General features: G+C 39.6%; 1 protein-coding gene across 3 annotated transcripts in view; it reads left to right on the forward strand.

Moving 5' to 3' along the window:
* Nucleotides 1–2,809: 2,809 nt before the first annotated feature.
* Nucleotides 2,810–17,354, forward strand: part of LOC115623200 (heparan sulfate 2-O-sulfotransferase pipe-like) — a 48,039-nt gene continuing 33,494 nt past the window's right edge. For all 3 annotated transcript variants that reach the window (XM_030517445.1, XM_030517436.1, XM_030517428.1), the window contains exon 1: nt 2,810–3,113. In XM_030517445.1, the coding sequence (XP_030373305.1) occupies nt 3,025–3,113 (89 nt within the window). In that variant the 5' untranslated portion in view covers nt 2,810–3,024. The remainder of the gene's footprint in view (nt 3,114–17,354) is intronic.

The raw sequence follows: 17,354 nt of genomic DNA on the forward strand, positions 1-17,354 counted from the left end.
TTTATGACTATATCTTGCGTTAGAGTCGATTAATCATGATCAGCACTTCCAAGATATAAGTGTCAATTGGAAGCCATTAGCCCAGTTCATATATACTTTGATTTACTTTGATTTTATGATTACACAGACTTAAAGGACTTAAAGACCCTTTGGGTATAAGGTAATTTAAAACATATCATGAACTAATATCAATAAGAAATATTAAGCTAGAACCACACACAAAAATGAAGTACATAAATAAATACATTTTCACAAGCATGTAATGCATATTCGGGCCTAGAGCCAATTTAAGCTGTTGACAGTTGAGTTGTCGGCTCAGCACTATTGCTACTTCAACAACAGGCAGTAAACGAGCAACAAACAAACAGACTTTTGTTCATCTGATAAACTGGCGGCCAGTCATTTGAACCACACAAAAATAACAGTTGTTCAGTGAAGTGTAAGGTGTGGACACCCTTCCCTCGAGCCCCAGCCTGGACCTTTTAGCCTGGCCATGCCGCAAGTGTCGCATAAAGAACCATGAAAATCTGTGCATATGTACATATGGTAAGTGCTACATATTTGTACAGTGCAGGGCTCCCACATTGCACAATTCACACGCTTGAGCTTAAACAGTATTGCACAAATCGCATCGATTTCCGTTTCGCCCTGGCTTTGAGCCAAGCCGCCACTCTGGTCACTAGCCACTTATGTAAACAGTATTTTAACGCTCAAGCATTGCGATGAGTGCGAAAAAACTCCAAGTGCTAATTATTACGGCTATTTAGACCAATATCGTTGCACTTCATAGCTAAATACTGGCAGATGCATTGGCCACCAGCTACCGGCGACCGACGGGCTTCGCTGTTTCGCTGACGGCAGCGTTTTGTATTTTTTATGCAGAAGTTTACACGAATTTTCAGCTTGTTGCAAAAAATATTTACAATTATTTGGCAGGCAGCAAAAAACGACCAAAAGTGTTGACCTAGCACATATAAATGTGTAAACGTAAGACATAACCCAGCCGTCAGACGCCAGTCCATCCACATGTCAGAAACTCCACAAATTACCGTGCTGTTGGGCAGTATGTGCCCGCATATTAATTAATAATTTCCGAAATCTGAAAAAACCTCAAGGCACTCTACAAGTTATTCCGTAACGAAAGATTTTGTGCCGCAAAACTTTTCCTGCTGCTCTTATTTACATATCAAGTAGCATTTGTGAGAAGGTCTGCACGAAAACTGAGCTTTCATCTTGTTCTATTTTTTCGTAAAAGTTTTCAGAAGAGGTTTGGTTGTTTTTAATAAAAAGTCTGTACATTATGTAGATCTAGAAAGTTAAATGTACAAATTTATTGTAGGTGCTTTCACTTTCACATAACATAGGTTATCAATAAAATAATTCCATTTCAGCATGGTATATACATATATATTACTTTACAACGTGTTAAATCTAAACTATTAAAAATAGGGCAAAAAAAAGCAATGCATCGGGAAAAACAAAACAATAACTCGACCGTTCCACGGCTACTTAGTTGAAGGACTCTTTTGGATATCCCTGCGTTTGATCAGATTATACAATTTGTTATATCTTCATATCCTTTAATAATCTTTGTCAGTACGACCAGATGAGTCAAAATAGCCATGTCTGTCTGTGCGGCCGCCCGTCCGTATGAACGCAAGGATCTCAGAAAGCATATAAGGTAGAATGAGCACACGTGGTTCCTAGATTCTTCTAGATCCGAGGCAAATAATTAATTACTTAATGCAGGTAAAACCAGCTATTTTGTTTTGATTTCTTGTGCGCAAACTTTCAAACACAAGTGTGGGCAAAAAGCGCTATATATAAGTGTAAGGGTCAATGAGCTTTAGCAACAATGGAGTAAAATAAATTTCTAAAGAAACTTGCAAACATGTTTTTACACACACGATACATACATAGGGAAAATAAAACTACTTTAACATTAGATGCCGGCCATTAATTTATGCGCAATCGATTAGCAAATGTATTTTCGTTAAGGCAAAATAACGATAAGGTCAAGTTTACTGATAATTTATGAAAAATTAAAGAATTCAAATGAGAGTGGCCGAAACCTAAACCTGTTTAAAGACAGATCACATGTGGAAATAAGTGGCGGAGCTAGACAAATAGACAGCTATATTGCCTAGAATTTTCTAGTTTTATTCTCCCTTTTGACTCGCGTAGGGCTAGATACCATGCTGTCAACTGTATAAATAAGGACACAGGCACAGGCGCGGATATCGACATCCGTATCTAATTTTGTCATCATAAAGCGACTTCCCTCACAATTCGAGTTTTGACTCTTGTATTTGATCAGCTGGCGGCCCAATGAATACTTGTATATAGCATTTGTTTAAATATTGGCAACCTAAATTGAGTCGCATTTAACCACATTAGAAACAATAGAGCCAAGCCATCCAAAGGTTCCAACCAACCGCAAAGACTGTATAGTACAGTGCGTGCCAATCTATTGTTACACCTGCCGAACAGCTGTGCAATCAAAAGAGCCAAAGCTAAGAGCTCAGCTCAGTGCTCGGTTGCGGCGGCCAAATGAGCGCGCAAAAGAAAATGGTAAAAGTAGCCCGCAACAACAACAACAACAACGACAACAGCAATGCCACCACTCGCGGCAACAAGAGCAAGCTTAACAAGCTACCTGCGCAGCCGCAGCCGCAGCCCGAGTCGGAGTCGGAGTCCAAGCCGTCGTCGCCGACTTAGCCGCTGCTGTTTGGCCCAAAAGGCGGTTAGCCAGTCACAGGAATTCTCAGTTTTGCCGCGACCGTCGTGCGCTCCAGACGTCAAAACGCTTTGCTAGTTTAAAGAGAAACCCAAGAAACTTGAGATTTGTAGAACCAGTAACAGTTCTACTTGTACTAACGGACGTAACAGCAACAGTGGTGCACGATTTGTTAACCGGGCCTAAATAATACAAATTACTTACAAATAATCGAAAGAAGCTTGAAAGTGCAGTTCTGTGCGTTCCCCTCCGACCTTGTGAGTGTGTTTCGCGCTTAGCTTCTGCCCATGTCGCCCAACTCAGAACGATCGTACAAAATGAAGCTGCGCGATATGGAGAATGCCTTTAAGTACCGCCGCATACCATATCCCAAGCGGTAAGTCAAAAGTGCAACTAACGGTACCGCGCATGCAAAATCAATAGAAATGCAAAATCATTCGCAAGCATAAGAACATTGAGGAAAGCAGGAAGTTTGGACACTCGCTGTACGACCAACTCTACTCCGGAGTCACGGGTATTCCAGAAATTGCATGGCATGGCCAAGAAAAACGGCTAGTTTCTGTTACCCATGGTACTGGCACCTAATTGAAAACCGGTCCAACTCATAATTGCTTATTGAATGCAGTGCTCGAAGCAAATATATCCGATGTGACAGACATCGACGGTGACTTGTGGTCGACTTTAGACTGCAATAGTCGTAGCCATTGCCGCTGTCTTTCATGCAGCTGCTGGAAACACATTCTGTTTTTTTTTTTACAATCTGTACCCTAAGGGTGGAGGGTGTTATGAAACTGTTCATTCGTTTGGTAACAACCAAAGGGAGGCGAGGTCAATACTACTCGAATTTAGTATGTATTCTTGGTCAGTAGGATGAAATGAGTTGACATTGCCTCTGAACGTGGGAATCTCGAAAAGTATTGTAGCTGAAGTCTGCGAAGTCGGGACAAGTCACCTCACAACCCTCCCAGAAGCGTTTTATTATAATTGTCGGTAATTCCTTCTAATTGCGTTCTCCAAAACCATTTTCATTTAAAGCAAAAATGAATTAAGCTACTCATGATCACCCGTTTTATGTGCGTTTATATGAATGGCTCATAAATATAAGTTTTAACCCATTTTGAATACTATTTTAAACATATTGTCATTAAATCAAGTTGTAATTTTAATTAAAAATAAAAAAGTAGTTTAACAGTTTTTCTGAGCTGGGTGCAGTGTGTATGGGAGAATGGCGGGCGCTCCACTCTAGCATTAAACAAGTTTTGTTTTCTAATCACTGTATTGCAACAGTAGAAACGGATGCCAAATGAGATAAAAACTATTCGGCTCGTTATTTCATGGCCATCATCTCCATCTCCCAGCAGTTCAATTACGCACAAGTATAGTGTCGACTGTCGCTTTCTGTATCTGTGTTTGTGTTCTGTGCGTGTGTATGTGTGTGCGTGTGTGTGTGTGCTCCAGTTTTAGTGCCGACCTGCCGGACTGAACACCACATTTTCAATTGTTCTCAGCCACTCCGCTGCCACTTCCTCCACCTCTGCTGCTGCTCATATTTCATTTTGTGAAGCAATTGCAGCACCTCGGGCCAGCGCACAAAAATGTTTATGTTTGAACAAAAGCACAAGCAAAAGCAAAAGAGAAAAACCTTAAAATATTTTAAGTAGCCAGAGAGACCGCAGCCTGAGTCTCAGCCCCTACCACCGAGCTGCACCCCACGCTCCAATGTCTTGCTGACGGCTTGAGTTTTTCTTGTTCTTGTTGTTGCCGATGCCGTTGCCGTTGCCGTTGCCCTGCGCTTTTATGCAGTGTTTGCTTTTTTGGCGTTTGTTAGCCACGTTAAGTTTGAAATGCTGCGGACGCTGTCCGAACATATACACAGTCAGCCGGTCAGCGGGCTAGCCGGCCGGCCGCTCGTTCTTTCAGCGCATTGTAGCCCGACCGGGCACTCATTAGGCGCCTCTCCATAAATGAAACTATATGTATGCTGCTGCTGTTGTTGTTGTTGTGCAATACTCGTATGTGGCTGACTTTTAGGGCATCCAAAAAAGTTGCAAGTGTATGTTAGATATGATTTTATCATATACTGATACTCACATAAGTACTATTTAAACAGTTCTTAGCTAATTGGATTTACTATGCATACAGAGCAAGCCATTTGGTATGGGAAAATGCTTCTGAAGTCTTTTTACTATAAATATTAGACACCCTGATAAACTAATGCAAACAACAAATAAACAAAAGAATGCTTTCAATGAAATTTTAGCAAAAATTCCGACTTGAAAATTCAACCCGCTAGATGGCGAATAAAAATTAATAAAATACAAAATATTTCTTTTAATTGTTGCTTTTTGTCAAAAGGACAATTTTCAAATCAGCTCATGTACCTTGAGTTGTGGCATCTTAGAAAAGGCAAGATGAATTAATTTGTCAATAACCAGTTCTTAAATCGTTCCCCCACTAATTATAAAAAGGGTATCCACTAACTTAATTGGAACAGCTATTGAATTGCAATAGGTAGTAAAATGCATGTCTGTATGTATAGTACATAACATGGAGGAATCCTTTTGAATGGCGTTGAATATTTAATTGAGAAATTTAAAGCATTTAGTAATAGTATTAAAATGTTCCCCTTATTTATTGGGATTATTAAGACAGCTTTACTTTTTATTTAATTTTTGAAACAAACAATAGTTCACTGTATTAGGTTTTTATTGCTTAAATATTATTTATTGCTTAAATAGTATTTAAGTTAACAAGTGCCTTAGCAGCGAAGCTTCGTTTGCATAAATTTTACGACTATTTTGACAATTACACGCACCGCTTGTTGCCAATCACTGTCTGTCAATCTGTCACTGTGGCAGCCGTCAGTAAGTAGCTTTGTTGTTTTTTCACTACCAAATTAATTGCCGATAAATGAGAGGAAAGGGTTTGTTTGAATAAAGAAGCCAAAGCCACACATAAAACTGATATAAATATTTATATAAGCAAAGTGGAAAAAAGTGATTGCAATAGTGTTAATAAAAACGGCTGGTGATTAAAAAATATTGATGTTTTCACCATTCTTCATTATTTACAATACTTTTTTGAATTGCTATTAATTAATTAAATCAATTATTTTTTAAATAGCAGCACGGCACACACCGGCAGATACATTATGGGCCAAACATTAATAGTCGGTTGAAGTCGCAAAACAAAACAACTCACAATGCACATACATGTAGGTGAACCATCAATCAAAATTTGGGATGAGCAAAAAGGATTATTTAATTTAACAAATAAACCCTTGAATGCCATTTTTGAATATAAAAACAGAACAGCATCAGTAATTACTTGCAGTGTGAGTTGCAGACACAACCAATAAATGAAAGTGCCTGTTAATGCTCTTCAAGAAGCATTTCCAGTGCTCCAACCTGTCAAGCCGTCCTTCTTCAACTGTCAATACCGACTTGAACACCAATATTTGAATCGAAGAGCCTTTAACTTTTGCGAACCCATCTTTTGGCAAGTGACCACAAGAGAAAGTCCACAAAACAGTTTACCAATACCATTAACCCAAAGCCCGAAACAGTAACATATACTCGGACAAACACAATAACATTTACGAGCGCAACTGTTTAACGCGTTTTGGACCCTGTTTGTGACATAAATAAAAACATGTCAGCGCCACACAGCTATAGCAAAACAACTACACGCCCTCATGACCGACCATGTTATTAGTTGTCGTAAGGAAAAAAGCAACTAATCGACCAGTCGGCTGCGGCTCTCTGGGTTACGCTTCAAGCGCCACATCAACTGCTCCCCAAACACAAGACCCATTGCAAATTGGCGTTGCCGACTGCGGTTATGTAAAGGAAAGCGGTCAAAAGTCAGAGTAAAGCCCAGGCATGGAGCGTGGGTGGATTCGAAACAAGGGGTGTCTAACCAAATTCGCATAATATACTACATGAAAAAGGTAAAATGATTAACACAATCATGTGAAAAATGTGCAGCACTTTCAGCTACAAACAGCCAAGACAGAATTTAAATGTATAGCTTTCACCTGATCTTCAAATATGGCAAAAACGGGCGAGCGGGCCAAGTGCGTAAGAGCCATCAAGACAAACACGAACATTGTTAAACAAAAATGACGGTGTTGCCGCTTCGCTTAAAGATGATAATGATGATCATGTTGGGTGATCTGATTAAGTGGTTGTTTTTGTTTTTGGTTTTTTTGTTTTTTCTGTTAAGCTCTAGAGAGCCATCAAAACAGACTGCCAAGTGATTAGCGCCGGCCCCACAGAAGCGAGGCTAGGGGTTAAGAGCTCAATTAGCCCCATCTACTTGATTGCAAAGTCTCATGCTCGACAATGCCTTTCACTCACGCACTAGCTTCGATTCTGCATCCCGCTCCAAACGGGCCACCCACATATACAAGTACGAGCGACAAACCTGATTAACACGGTACCAAGCTGCTCTTGTCAAACCTAGTACCTGCCGCCCCTTTTTGCTATCCAAAGCATGCGCGACATAAAAAATTATCTATGCTTAGTACCCGTAGTCGCCGACTCCCATAAATCTCCGGGCTGTAGTAAAAGTGATTTACATACTCGCACTCGTACTTGTAAGCCAGCGACGCTCACTATATACACTATATTTACTTTCGCTGCAGTCGGGAATCTTCTTCTTCTTCTTGCTGCTAATAAACAATGAAAATAAAACTAAAAAGAAACAAAACTGCGCTGAAATTAAATGGAAGTTTGTTTCCTACACTTTTTATGGCATTTGCATGCATATTTGATTCAAGAAATCAAATTGTTTATGCAAAGAAACCAAACTATGTTTGAGTTTTTGTTCAAAGGGGGTGAGGGGGGGCAACGAAATTGAAAGTAGCGCCACAAAGAAATTAGTCATAGCTTTGGAAAAAGGCGAATTATGAAAGTTAAATTTTTGCAGCACATAAATCGAATATAAGACTTCCGGAAATAAAATAATATCACTTACCAAAATTGGTGTTTTCCTTTAAAAATCTGCACATCGTTTATATGTAATAACATTTTTATATTATTTAAATTATTTGAATATTTTTTTGCTCGCCAATGAATATTTATCATTTAATATTTTTGTTGTAATATTATGTTAAAATATGAGGCATTTTCTCAAGCCAGATGGACTAAAAATCACTCTGCAAAACGTCCTTCCTGCGCACAAAGCATTTTAATCTAAGAATGGCAAGCCATTGATATAAATGTAGAAAATTCTGTATTTATTTTAACACTTTTTAACATAGACTATATTGCTATCAAACATTATTTGCGATAATACTTTAATTCATTGAGACTTAAGCTTTTTAAGTTAATCTTAACTATTAGTGTCCAATGTGAATGTAGTCCACACCATCAAACACCAGTTAATGTAGTATTTGCACTTGAAGTCAATCAATCTCTCATTCACGTCAGTCTAAAGCCTATATAGGGGCAGCACGGTGGACAAAAACACGGACAGAGACTTTCAATTGTGAGCAACTCAGCGCAGATAGAATCCTCAAACTGCATCAAACCAGTTTCGGTTTCAGTTTCGGTTTCAGCTTGGCGGTGTGGTGTTTACTGGCAAATATTGGCCAAGACACCAGCACTCAGATAGCGACCAAAAGCACTTTCAAATGCAGCAGAAACAGCAAAAGCGCCAGCAACAACAAAAACAACAACAACAAGAACCACTAAACAAAGCCATGTAGGAATGGCAAGCAGATCTCAGCCAATGCCGCCTCAGCTGCCAACGTCAAAGGCAACGCCTAAGCAACTAAGCAACCCAAAAACGAGTCTGAACACAAAAGCCCATGACAAGTCTTGCAGCAAATTGAAATTGTAACAAAATGCTCACGACAAATATGCGGTTTTTAGTTTTTTTTTTTTTTTTTTTTTTTTTGTATGGCTTACAATTTTTTCACTGCAGCCATGACGTAATGACCGCAACCAAGCCATGTGCTTCCATTGCAATTTCGGAGCTGTTCGCCAATGGCTTAACCGCGATGGTCGACGAAAATTGCTAGCGACGGTCGCGCATGCGTGCAGTCATTTGTTTCCTTAATGGTTATAATTTAAATTTAATGTAAGTATATTATATATACATAAACTATATTTACAAAAGTAGGTATACGTATGACTTACTGATAGATGTAAAGCTGTGGTTACCTTTTCTAAGCCATCGTAATTTTTCCAAGCACCTCCACCCCACATCCTGTGGGCCGCTCACTGTGTAGCATTAATGATCTTCTAAATCAAAATGTTTTTTAATCATTTTCAAGCATGCTCTGAATACTACAAATCTTCACATAAATCTTCTAAGAATTTTATAACTTTCTTTATTTATTATTATTTCCTAGTGCGACAGAAAAATTCTTATAAATTACTGCAATAGCCAAAAAAAACGTACAATTTTAATTGAAAAAAAAATAAAGACGATTTGATTAACCTATTTAACCTATTTTATAAAATGTAGGGTTTAATTTAAAGTATTATCTTTTACTTCGAAAACTTTTTATTGTTAGTTACTTATTTTTTAAGAAGAAATTTAATTTTTCCCTGAATTGCAATGCACTACAAATTTTCAAGAAATGAATTGAATCCATTTCTAATAGCATGCATAAAGAAATGCCGCTAAGCTTGTGCCGTATATTAATTATATTATGCATTGGTACTTGTGGGGCACTAAATCGTAGTTTTTCATAAAGATTTCAAGGTTCTCTAGTATATATAATTTTATGCAACATAATTAAGTTTCTTTCCACTAAAAACTACATACAAATGTTAATATCAATAAGACTTTAGAAACTCGGATGTTCTAGTCAAAAAGACGCGTGCTAGACAAAATTTTGTACCACATTATTTAAGAATAGTTATTTTTAGGGGCATTTAAAGAACATTTAAAATGAAATACTTACTTGTACTTACCACTCACATTTTAAATCAGTTATTTCCTCTGATTGAATGTTGCATAAATGCCACAACTGTGCGTCAAATATTTTCTGTTTATTGGCCAATTTTCTTCTATACAAATGTAGAGGGATGGTACCATTCACTTTTTTAAACGAAATATGAAATATTGCCTATCTGCCTTGCTTGATTAATATGAAAACACTGTACACCTTTCATAGCGATTTATACATTGGACGCACAGATAGAAAGAGAGACAGACAGAATTGAATGTTTTTACAAGTTTCAAAATGTTTAATGTAAAAGCAGACTTTACATGAAACGAGCAAGTCAAGCGCACAATGATCTTAATTAATAACTCTGTAAGTTTTAAAAATTGTTAATATATACTCACAGATAAAATGACCTGCAGAGGTTGAATAATATATTTATGTTTGTAATATCATGTAGAGTAGGTCTATTTCAATAAAACGTGGTCCATGATTAATCAAGCTTTAAGAGAATGAGCCTTTAGTGCTTAATGCGAACAATGTTACCACAAACCTGGCTCAAATATCTGCAAGCTGATTAGCTACACTCATAAAGATATCGATATGCAATAGACATGCATACCTAATATTTTCTTTTATTGGTTGGTTTGCTTAATGTGGTGAAAGGCGGTCTCTTTGAATTCAGCAGGAGGTCAGTACCGCACCCACTACTTCAACTGCCTCAGCCCACAATTCAAATCGATGGCAACTTTTAAGTTCCCCAGACCTGCTGGCCCGACCAACAGCATGGGATCGGGACTGGCAACAGCACCTGGCAGTGATTGCTCACCCAAAAAGCTGCCCTTTGTATGTTTTGTGAACGAAATGAAAATAGTGGAATGGCAAAGACTCAAGATTTGTTACTCAGCACGTGGCTGGCAACACATTTCGTCAATTTATTTTTACGTAGAGAAATGATAGCAAGATTTATGATTTACGAACATGTTCAACATGCAACTACAACTGTTGTCCTACAACGCGTTAGTGTCGGCTATCAGCATCAACATCATTAAAATCAATTTCAGTTTGCCATTACATTAGCAGTGGAACCTTTCACGAAAGTAACAGCAGGTGGGGCGGGTGCTGCGAGTACGACTTGGATGGCTGGTCAGCTCGTTAAGCGCACCCATTAGCTAAACATGCGACTTTCATTTTAGAGCAGCTGCAAATGAAACTGCAATGAACAGCCAAGCAGTCAGCTGCCTCAGGGCAAGGTCTTTCTCCCTCTCTCAAAGCCTCAAAGCCTGATTAAAAGTAACTCGAAGCGTGGGTGCCCCAAGCAGATGGCTGGAAGTAGAAGTAGTCGGAACTTTCACACTCACATGTCACCCAGCAGCTAGCTTATTTGTAGTTAAATTTTAGCATAATGGTAGAAACAGTGCAAAGCGTTAACTACAGTAGCAGATTTGCAAGTCGAAACGACTACGACAAAGTAAGCAACCAGCCAACAACAGCCAAACAAGCGGCTAACTGGACGTGGTTGTCGCCAAAGAAAGTGGCGCCGAGCTGCTGCTGCTGCCACTGCCGCCCAGGCTCAGGCTCTGGCTCTGGCTCAGCAAAAGCTAAAGCCAAAGTAGGTCATCACCAACTCGTTTTACCGGCAACAGTCACAACAGCAAACGCAAAAACAGCTACTAGGCGCTTATAGTAAATGCATAAAAATATCAACAGAACGAGTCCTGAGGGAGCTGCGATCTGAAATCTCGGAGGGTGACGGGCGGACAGAGGGAACGGAAAGCTCGTAAGCTGCCTTCAAATTTATTCTCTCCTGTCTCTGCTCGAACTGTAAAATGCGCACCGTGCTTTCAATTTTTGCGATTGCGATTTGCAATTAATTAAGCAATTTCCCTTAGTGTTATGAAGTTTACAACGTGTGCACATCGATGTATACATTTGTGCCTTTTGGTATGTAGGAAGGCTAACGTGCTTAGCATATTACGGAAAGTGTTTCAGAAGAGGAAATAGAAGGCTCTGGCAAGAAATGTCGCTTGCACAAAAATAGAACGCAGACCCCACTAAGCATACAAGTCCTTTATCATTAGGACAAGACGTACCGGCCTGTCTGTATGAACGCAAGGATCGCAGAAAGAATACAAGCTAGGATAACGAAGCTACCTAGTACAGAGGTTGTCCTAGATCTGCTTTAACTCTCGTAATACAATCAATTTCCGCTTATGGGTACTATATTCTTTGATCCGTTCAGCACTTAGAGTTCAGACAAAAATCCTTTTCACTTCATCTCCATACCTGTTTTTGATTAATATCAGGGACCGCAAATAATGATTATTTTATGTTTTTTCATCAACTATAGTAACTTTAAAATGTAATGATTAATTTTCAGTTTTACTTTACAACTTATGAGATTTTTTGGGCTCTAAAATAATGATTATTAGTTAAGTCGTAAAGTAAAACTAAAAATGAATCATTATATTGTGAGCGAATGAATAAATTGAAAAAGAATCATTATTTTGTGATCTTTATAATAACACTTATAATGATTACAGTTCCTGATTAATGGACTCATTTGAAGGTTTTATTCATATCTTTACTTGATATTCATGTTAAACCCTCTTTTGAAGCGCCGTTGTTGGTGCCTCTTCCGACTCCAAGTACTTTCCTTTGCCAACTCTTCCTGTTAAATTGTCATCAGCGACAAACACGAGACAGACAGCAGCAGGAAGTAGCCTCAGATTCCCAGCCCTCATTGCCGACCGGCTCTGTGTGGAAGCAACCGCAAAATTTACCTACATAAGTAGGTGACGTTTGCCAGCTCAACTGTTTGCCGACACTCGAAGGGGGCGTCGGTGCGGGGTCGGTGTCGGCAGCGTCTTCTTTGCCTTTGCCAAATGCAATTTACTCAAAACTTTTGCACGCTTCCTCCGACAATATGCTTGTGTGTGTGTGTGTGTGTGTGTGTGTGTGTGAGTGTGCGTAAGACAAAAAGCACTTGCATAATTTTAAGGGCAGCCAGCTCAGTGACAACCGCATCGTCGCTGCAGCCGCCAAAGCTCCCTATTTGAGTTGGCGCCGCGCGTGCTGCTTGTAGCACATGTTAATAACATTTTGTGCCAAGAACAACAATGATAACAAAAACAACAATAGCAACATCTGCAAAGCCAACCGGCAATGACACCAGAACTAACGCGCTCACACACAACTCGACGTTGTCTTCGTTTCCTCTAACGAGCTCATCCTTGTAGCAACTATCGCGTATGTCTCCCTGTTCCCCCCTTTCGACGCGGGATCGCCCGCCCTACATACTTCTGCTTACTTTTACTACTTGACGCTGTCATTTGCGGCATTGCAATTAATTTTGGCAGCGCGGGGAGGTGTGAAGAGGGGGAAGGGATAGGCAGTCCTTTGCCAGAAAGACGGGCGTTGCAGACGCGCAACTTGGCACACTAATTTCTGATTTCTGCTTTCAGAGCAGGAACGCGGCGCACATGTCAAACACTACTCTTTCAACGCCTGCATGACTTCCCATCGATGTAGCAGTCTGTCCCAATCTCTCCACACGAGAGTGTCCGGCCCATCAGGTAGTTGAGGGGTTATGTGCTTAGCTGTCAGCTTATGGAGATGACATAGAAGTTTGCATTATATTTGTATATAGAAGAGTAAAAATGTTGACTTCTTACAGGGAATATACAATTTTATTCATTTGAGTTGCACAATAAGAGTTGGGTAAAGGGTTATGTAGGACAGGTGTAAGAAATTTTTTTTTTATTGGGTAGAAAAGGGATGCAGACTGAGTCTATATATATGATATGTATTTAGAGTTAAACTGACCTAAAACGTGAATGAAAAGCTAAATATATAATCATCTCTAGTCCTATTTTTCTATATATGAAATGAAAAATTGATCTTCCATCTTCATATCAAATCATTAAACGCTGACCAAAAGAATTTACTCGTAATTAACCTTTCACATCTAAAGCTTTGTTCAGTTTTAAGTACATCCTGTTCTTGAATCCGATCATTTGGCATCAACAGTATACGTGTTTTGTTGATTTTCATGTCAGTTTACAGAAGATAAGTGCTTTAGTTAATTATTTTATTCTTGATTTCCATTGATAATACCCAATTCTATCCTTCTTGGCTCTAATCACACGTGTCATTACACCTGGAAGCAATCACAAATTGGACAGCGAATGACCCAAACAGTTAGCTGTTAATTGTATATAATTTGGAAAGCTATCAAACCATTAACCACACATATTTCCACATTGACTCGCACATACAAGTACCACGAACTGACATCAAAAACAACAAAAATTTATGACCCTGGCAGAGTCAGCGAGCCACAAATGACAATTAGACTGTGTTAGTGGAAGCCAGCACAGTAACAGCCACCATAATAAAAGCCGGCAACATGTTAACAGCAACAGCTAAAACAACAATTAGAGGCAGCAACAAGCATTCATGCACATGACACTCATAAAATATCAGCAACTGTAGCAGCAGCAATTGATCTATGTAGTGGCAGAGATGGGGATCCCCACAATGAAACGAAACCATTGGGTGTGTTTAGCAGAACATTTTAAGCACTGATCAGTGACTCGTACCTTTCTTTATATACTTATTTATGAACCAAGGGTGCTAGTCTATTTCCAGAGTATGCAACAAGGGCGTAGCCAGCTTTTACCAAATGGGGGCCCAAAATAGCCCCCCCCCCACCCCTCCCTGCCGACGTCCTTAGTATGTAACACATTGAAGAAAAAGTGGCTGACAAAGTACACACATTTTTATACAGTATGACTAAATCTGTCGGTATAGCCATGTCCGCCCACCTGTAACCATCAAACTTATTATTATAGTTCGGGAAACGAATGTTTTGTGCCCTTTCCATTCTTATCGATAATTATTCTGTTAATAATTATTCTGCTCCGAGTTTTTATTAATAATGGTATCTAACAAACGATATGATATTTTACTTAATTTGTTAATCTGTTATTTAATTTGTGCGTGCATCTCGATTGAGCAAAGTCGAAGAAATATTCTTCATACATATGTTGAGTTCTCGAGAGCATTTCTTTTAGGGCTCCGGTTCGTTGAGAATGTTATGAGCCTGTCAGTGAGAGGTCCGAAGTATGTACAGAGATGCATTGCGTAAAAATGTAACATATTTTATTTCATTATGGATTTGTTGACTGGAATGAAACGATTTCGTGCAATATATAAATACATAATTGTATATTAAAAAAAAGTGAATACTTAAATAAATTATTTATTATTCAATGTACATATTTATAACACTTTTTTTGACACACTTGAAAGGTACTCTTAGCTATTTATTTCCCCCAGCATATATGTATGCATTTTCTTACCTTTCTCTGGCACTGTACTCGCTGGCTCTCCTATTTAAAACATAGCTGTCCTTTTAGACACAGGACCTGCATTGTCATGTTGTCGACAGACTCGTTTCCGTAGGCGTCTCTGGTTGACCAAAAGAAGTGTTGTACACTCTGGCTCTTCTTCGCGCCTGCAATTCTTCGTTTTGGAGCTTCATTTCCAATAATAACAGCCTCTTCACCTACTTTTTATCAATTTATGCAAGCAATCGAATTCTCCAGATTTAGAACATGGTGCAGCGTGGATTCGCAGGCGTATAATCGCACCTATTAATAAGACGTAAGGCTTTATTCCGAAGCGTCTGGACCCGTCTGCGGTTCACCGCTGCAGCTAATCTCCAAATCTGAATACCATAACTCCATGTTAGTACAACAATATTTCGGTAAAAGGCCGTCTTGCGTCTCAAGGGCAGTTTGGAGCTTGGCCAATTCCCACCTGCTGTTTGCGACTATGACGGCGATGTGAGGCTTAATTGTAGGCCTTTGGTCTAGCTTAATGCCCAGGTATTTAGCCTCCTGTTTTTGCTGAAGCACCTCGTTAGTGAGCCGTCTGCAGATGCCTCGCCTATCCTAGGACACCCCGCAGGGCCTATACTTGTATGTTGAGGTGAGGCAGCATCCCTCACTAGCAAGTCACAAAATGACGTTTTAATTGAGCAGTCGCCCATTACGCATACATCATGTGGCATGTTGCCACCAGAGATCCAAATGAATCCAAGCTGAACTAAGCTGAGCTCTACTGATCTGAGAGCAACGTACTAGTATTGTCTTGGCAGAAATACAGAATTAAGCTTGTTGCTGCAAATGTTGGTGTTGATGTTTTGATGTGGCTGGTCTTTTGTCTGTTTCCACTGCACTAAGAGTGACACTTTTATTCAACGACCATGACTGTGACAGCAGGTAGGCTGGCAAGCTATCGACTTTTGATGGCCAACGTTGTCTTTCTTTCTCGAATTGAAAGCAGCGCAGCAAAGCGCAAAAAACAATTTGTCGCAAATCTCGCCCGGCCGTATCTCCGCTGCCTGCTGCCTGCTGCCGCTGCCACTGCACTTGCAACGCACGTTGCACTTGGCCGCAACTCACAACTTGCAATTGAAAGTTGGCTGAAAACCTCAGCAGCCTTGATAGATTTCAAGAGTGGGAACTGCAGACAACTCAGTGGCCGCATGGACTTTCCCAAGCTCTTAACTGGCCCGACTCTATATACGAGTACACTCGAAATCATGTATTTGTACATATTCCTTGGTTTATGCTAGCCAGTATACGCAAATTCAATTTGAACGAATTGAAATTGTTACCGCAAAGTGTGAAGACAATTGAATGAAAAGAATTAGCGTCATTCACAAATGTTTTCTTGATAAGTCAGGCACTAGTACTTGTTCGAGTAGGATTAGGAACACGTCCCTCCAACTCCAGAAAATGTGTTCATGTCCAGTTCATGAAGTGACTTTCTGTTTTCCTGGCTTTGTGCGAGCATAAACGCAGTATATGTATTTACATATGTACTATGTATGTAGCCGTATGTATTTCGGCCTCAGAGCCAGCACCAACTGGACCAAGAGGCCAGCTTCATGAGGAGAACACTTTTTATGAGATCACGTTCTATTGCATACGTGAAATATTTCAACGAGGCAGCTGATGGATATGCAACTGTCATGCCACACATACATATAGTTTATAGTATAGTGTAACCGAGATATACATCACTCTCCGCCACAGTAACAGTAGAGAGAGAGAGAGAGAGAGCAGAGCGACAGGCGTATGTATGTATGCAAACATATGTATGTACATATGTATGTACATGCATCGCATGCTTGGATAGCTAGCTGGTACATGAGGCAGCCAGCTGGGGATGCACATTCAACTCGGCCAAGTGCGTGTTTAACGCTACTTTGGCTAGGAGCGGCCAACGATATATGATAGCTGAAGCTGCCTCTTCTGTGGTTGTTATTGTTGTTGCTCAATGAATAGGCGTGAAATGCTTTAAATGCTGACGTTGCCAGATTCTGCGCTTTTCCCAAACACATCCATTATCCAAGGCTACTTTTTCGACTTTTTTCTTTTCGTGCTCCTCCTTCACTGTGCTTTCTGCTAATAACGATTTCATACATGCATCCACAGCGAAGCAAAAGTCATTAACTTTTTGGCTATTGTTATTACATTGTTAGTTGTTTGTTGCGCATTGTTGTGCGTTTAACAATAATAGTTCGTCTGTTAATAAATGTAACGATTGCCCTGTCTATTAAGGAGACACTGACATTATGTACTAAAATAAAATACAAATCAAGAATAAAATGCTAGAGTCGAGCAGGACTAACTCCTAAATACAAAG

This window comes from Scaptodrosophila lebanonensis, unplaced genomic scaffold, assembly GCF_003285725.1.
Source record: "Scaptodrosophila lebanonensis strain 11010-0011.00,11010-0021.00 unplaced genomic scaffold, SlebRS2 tig00000001-arrow-pilon, whole genome shotgun sequence".
NCBI lineage: Eukaryota > Metazoa > Arthropoda > Insecta > Diptera > Drosophilidae > Scaptodrosophila > Scaptodrosophila lebanonensis.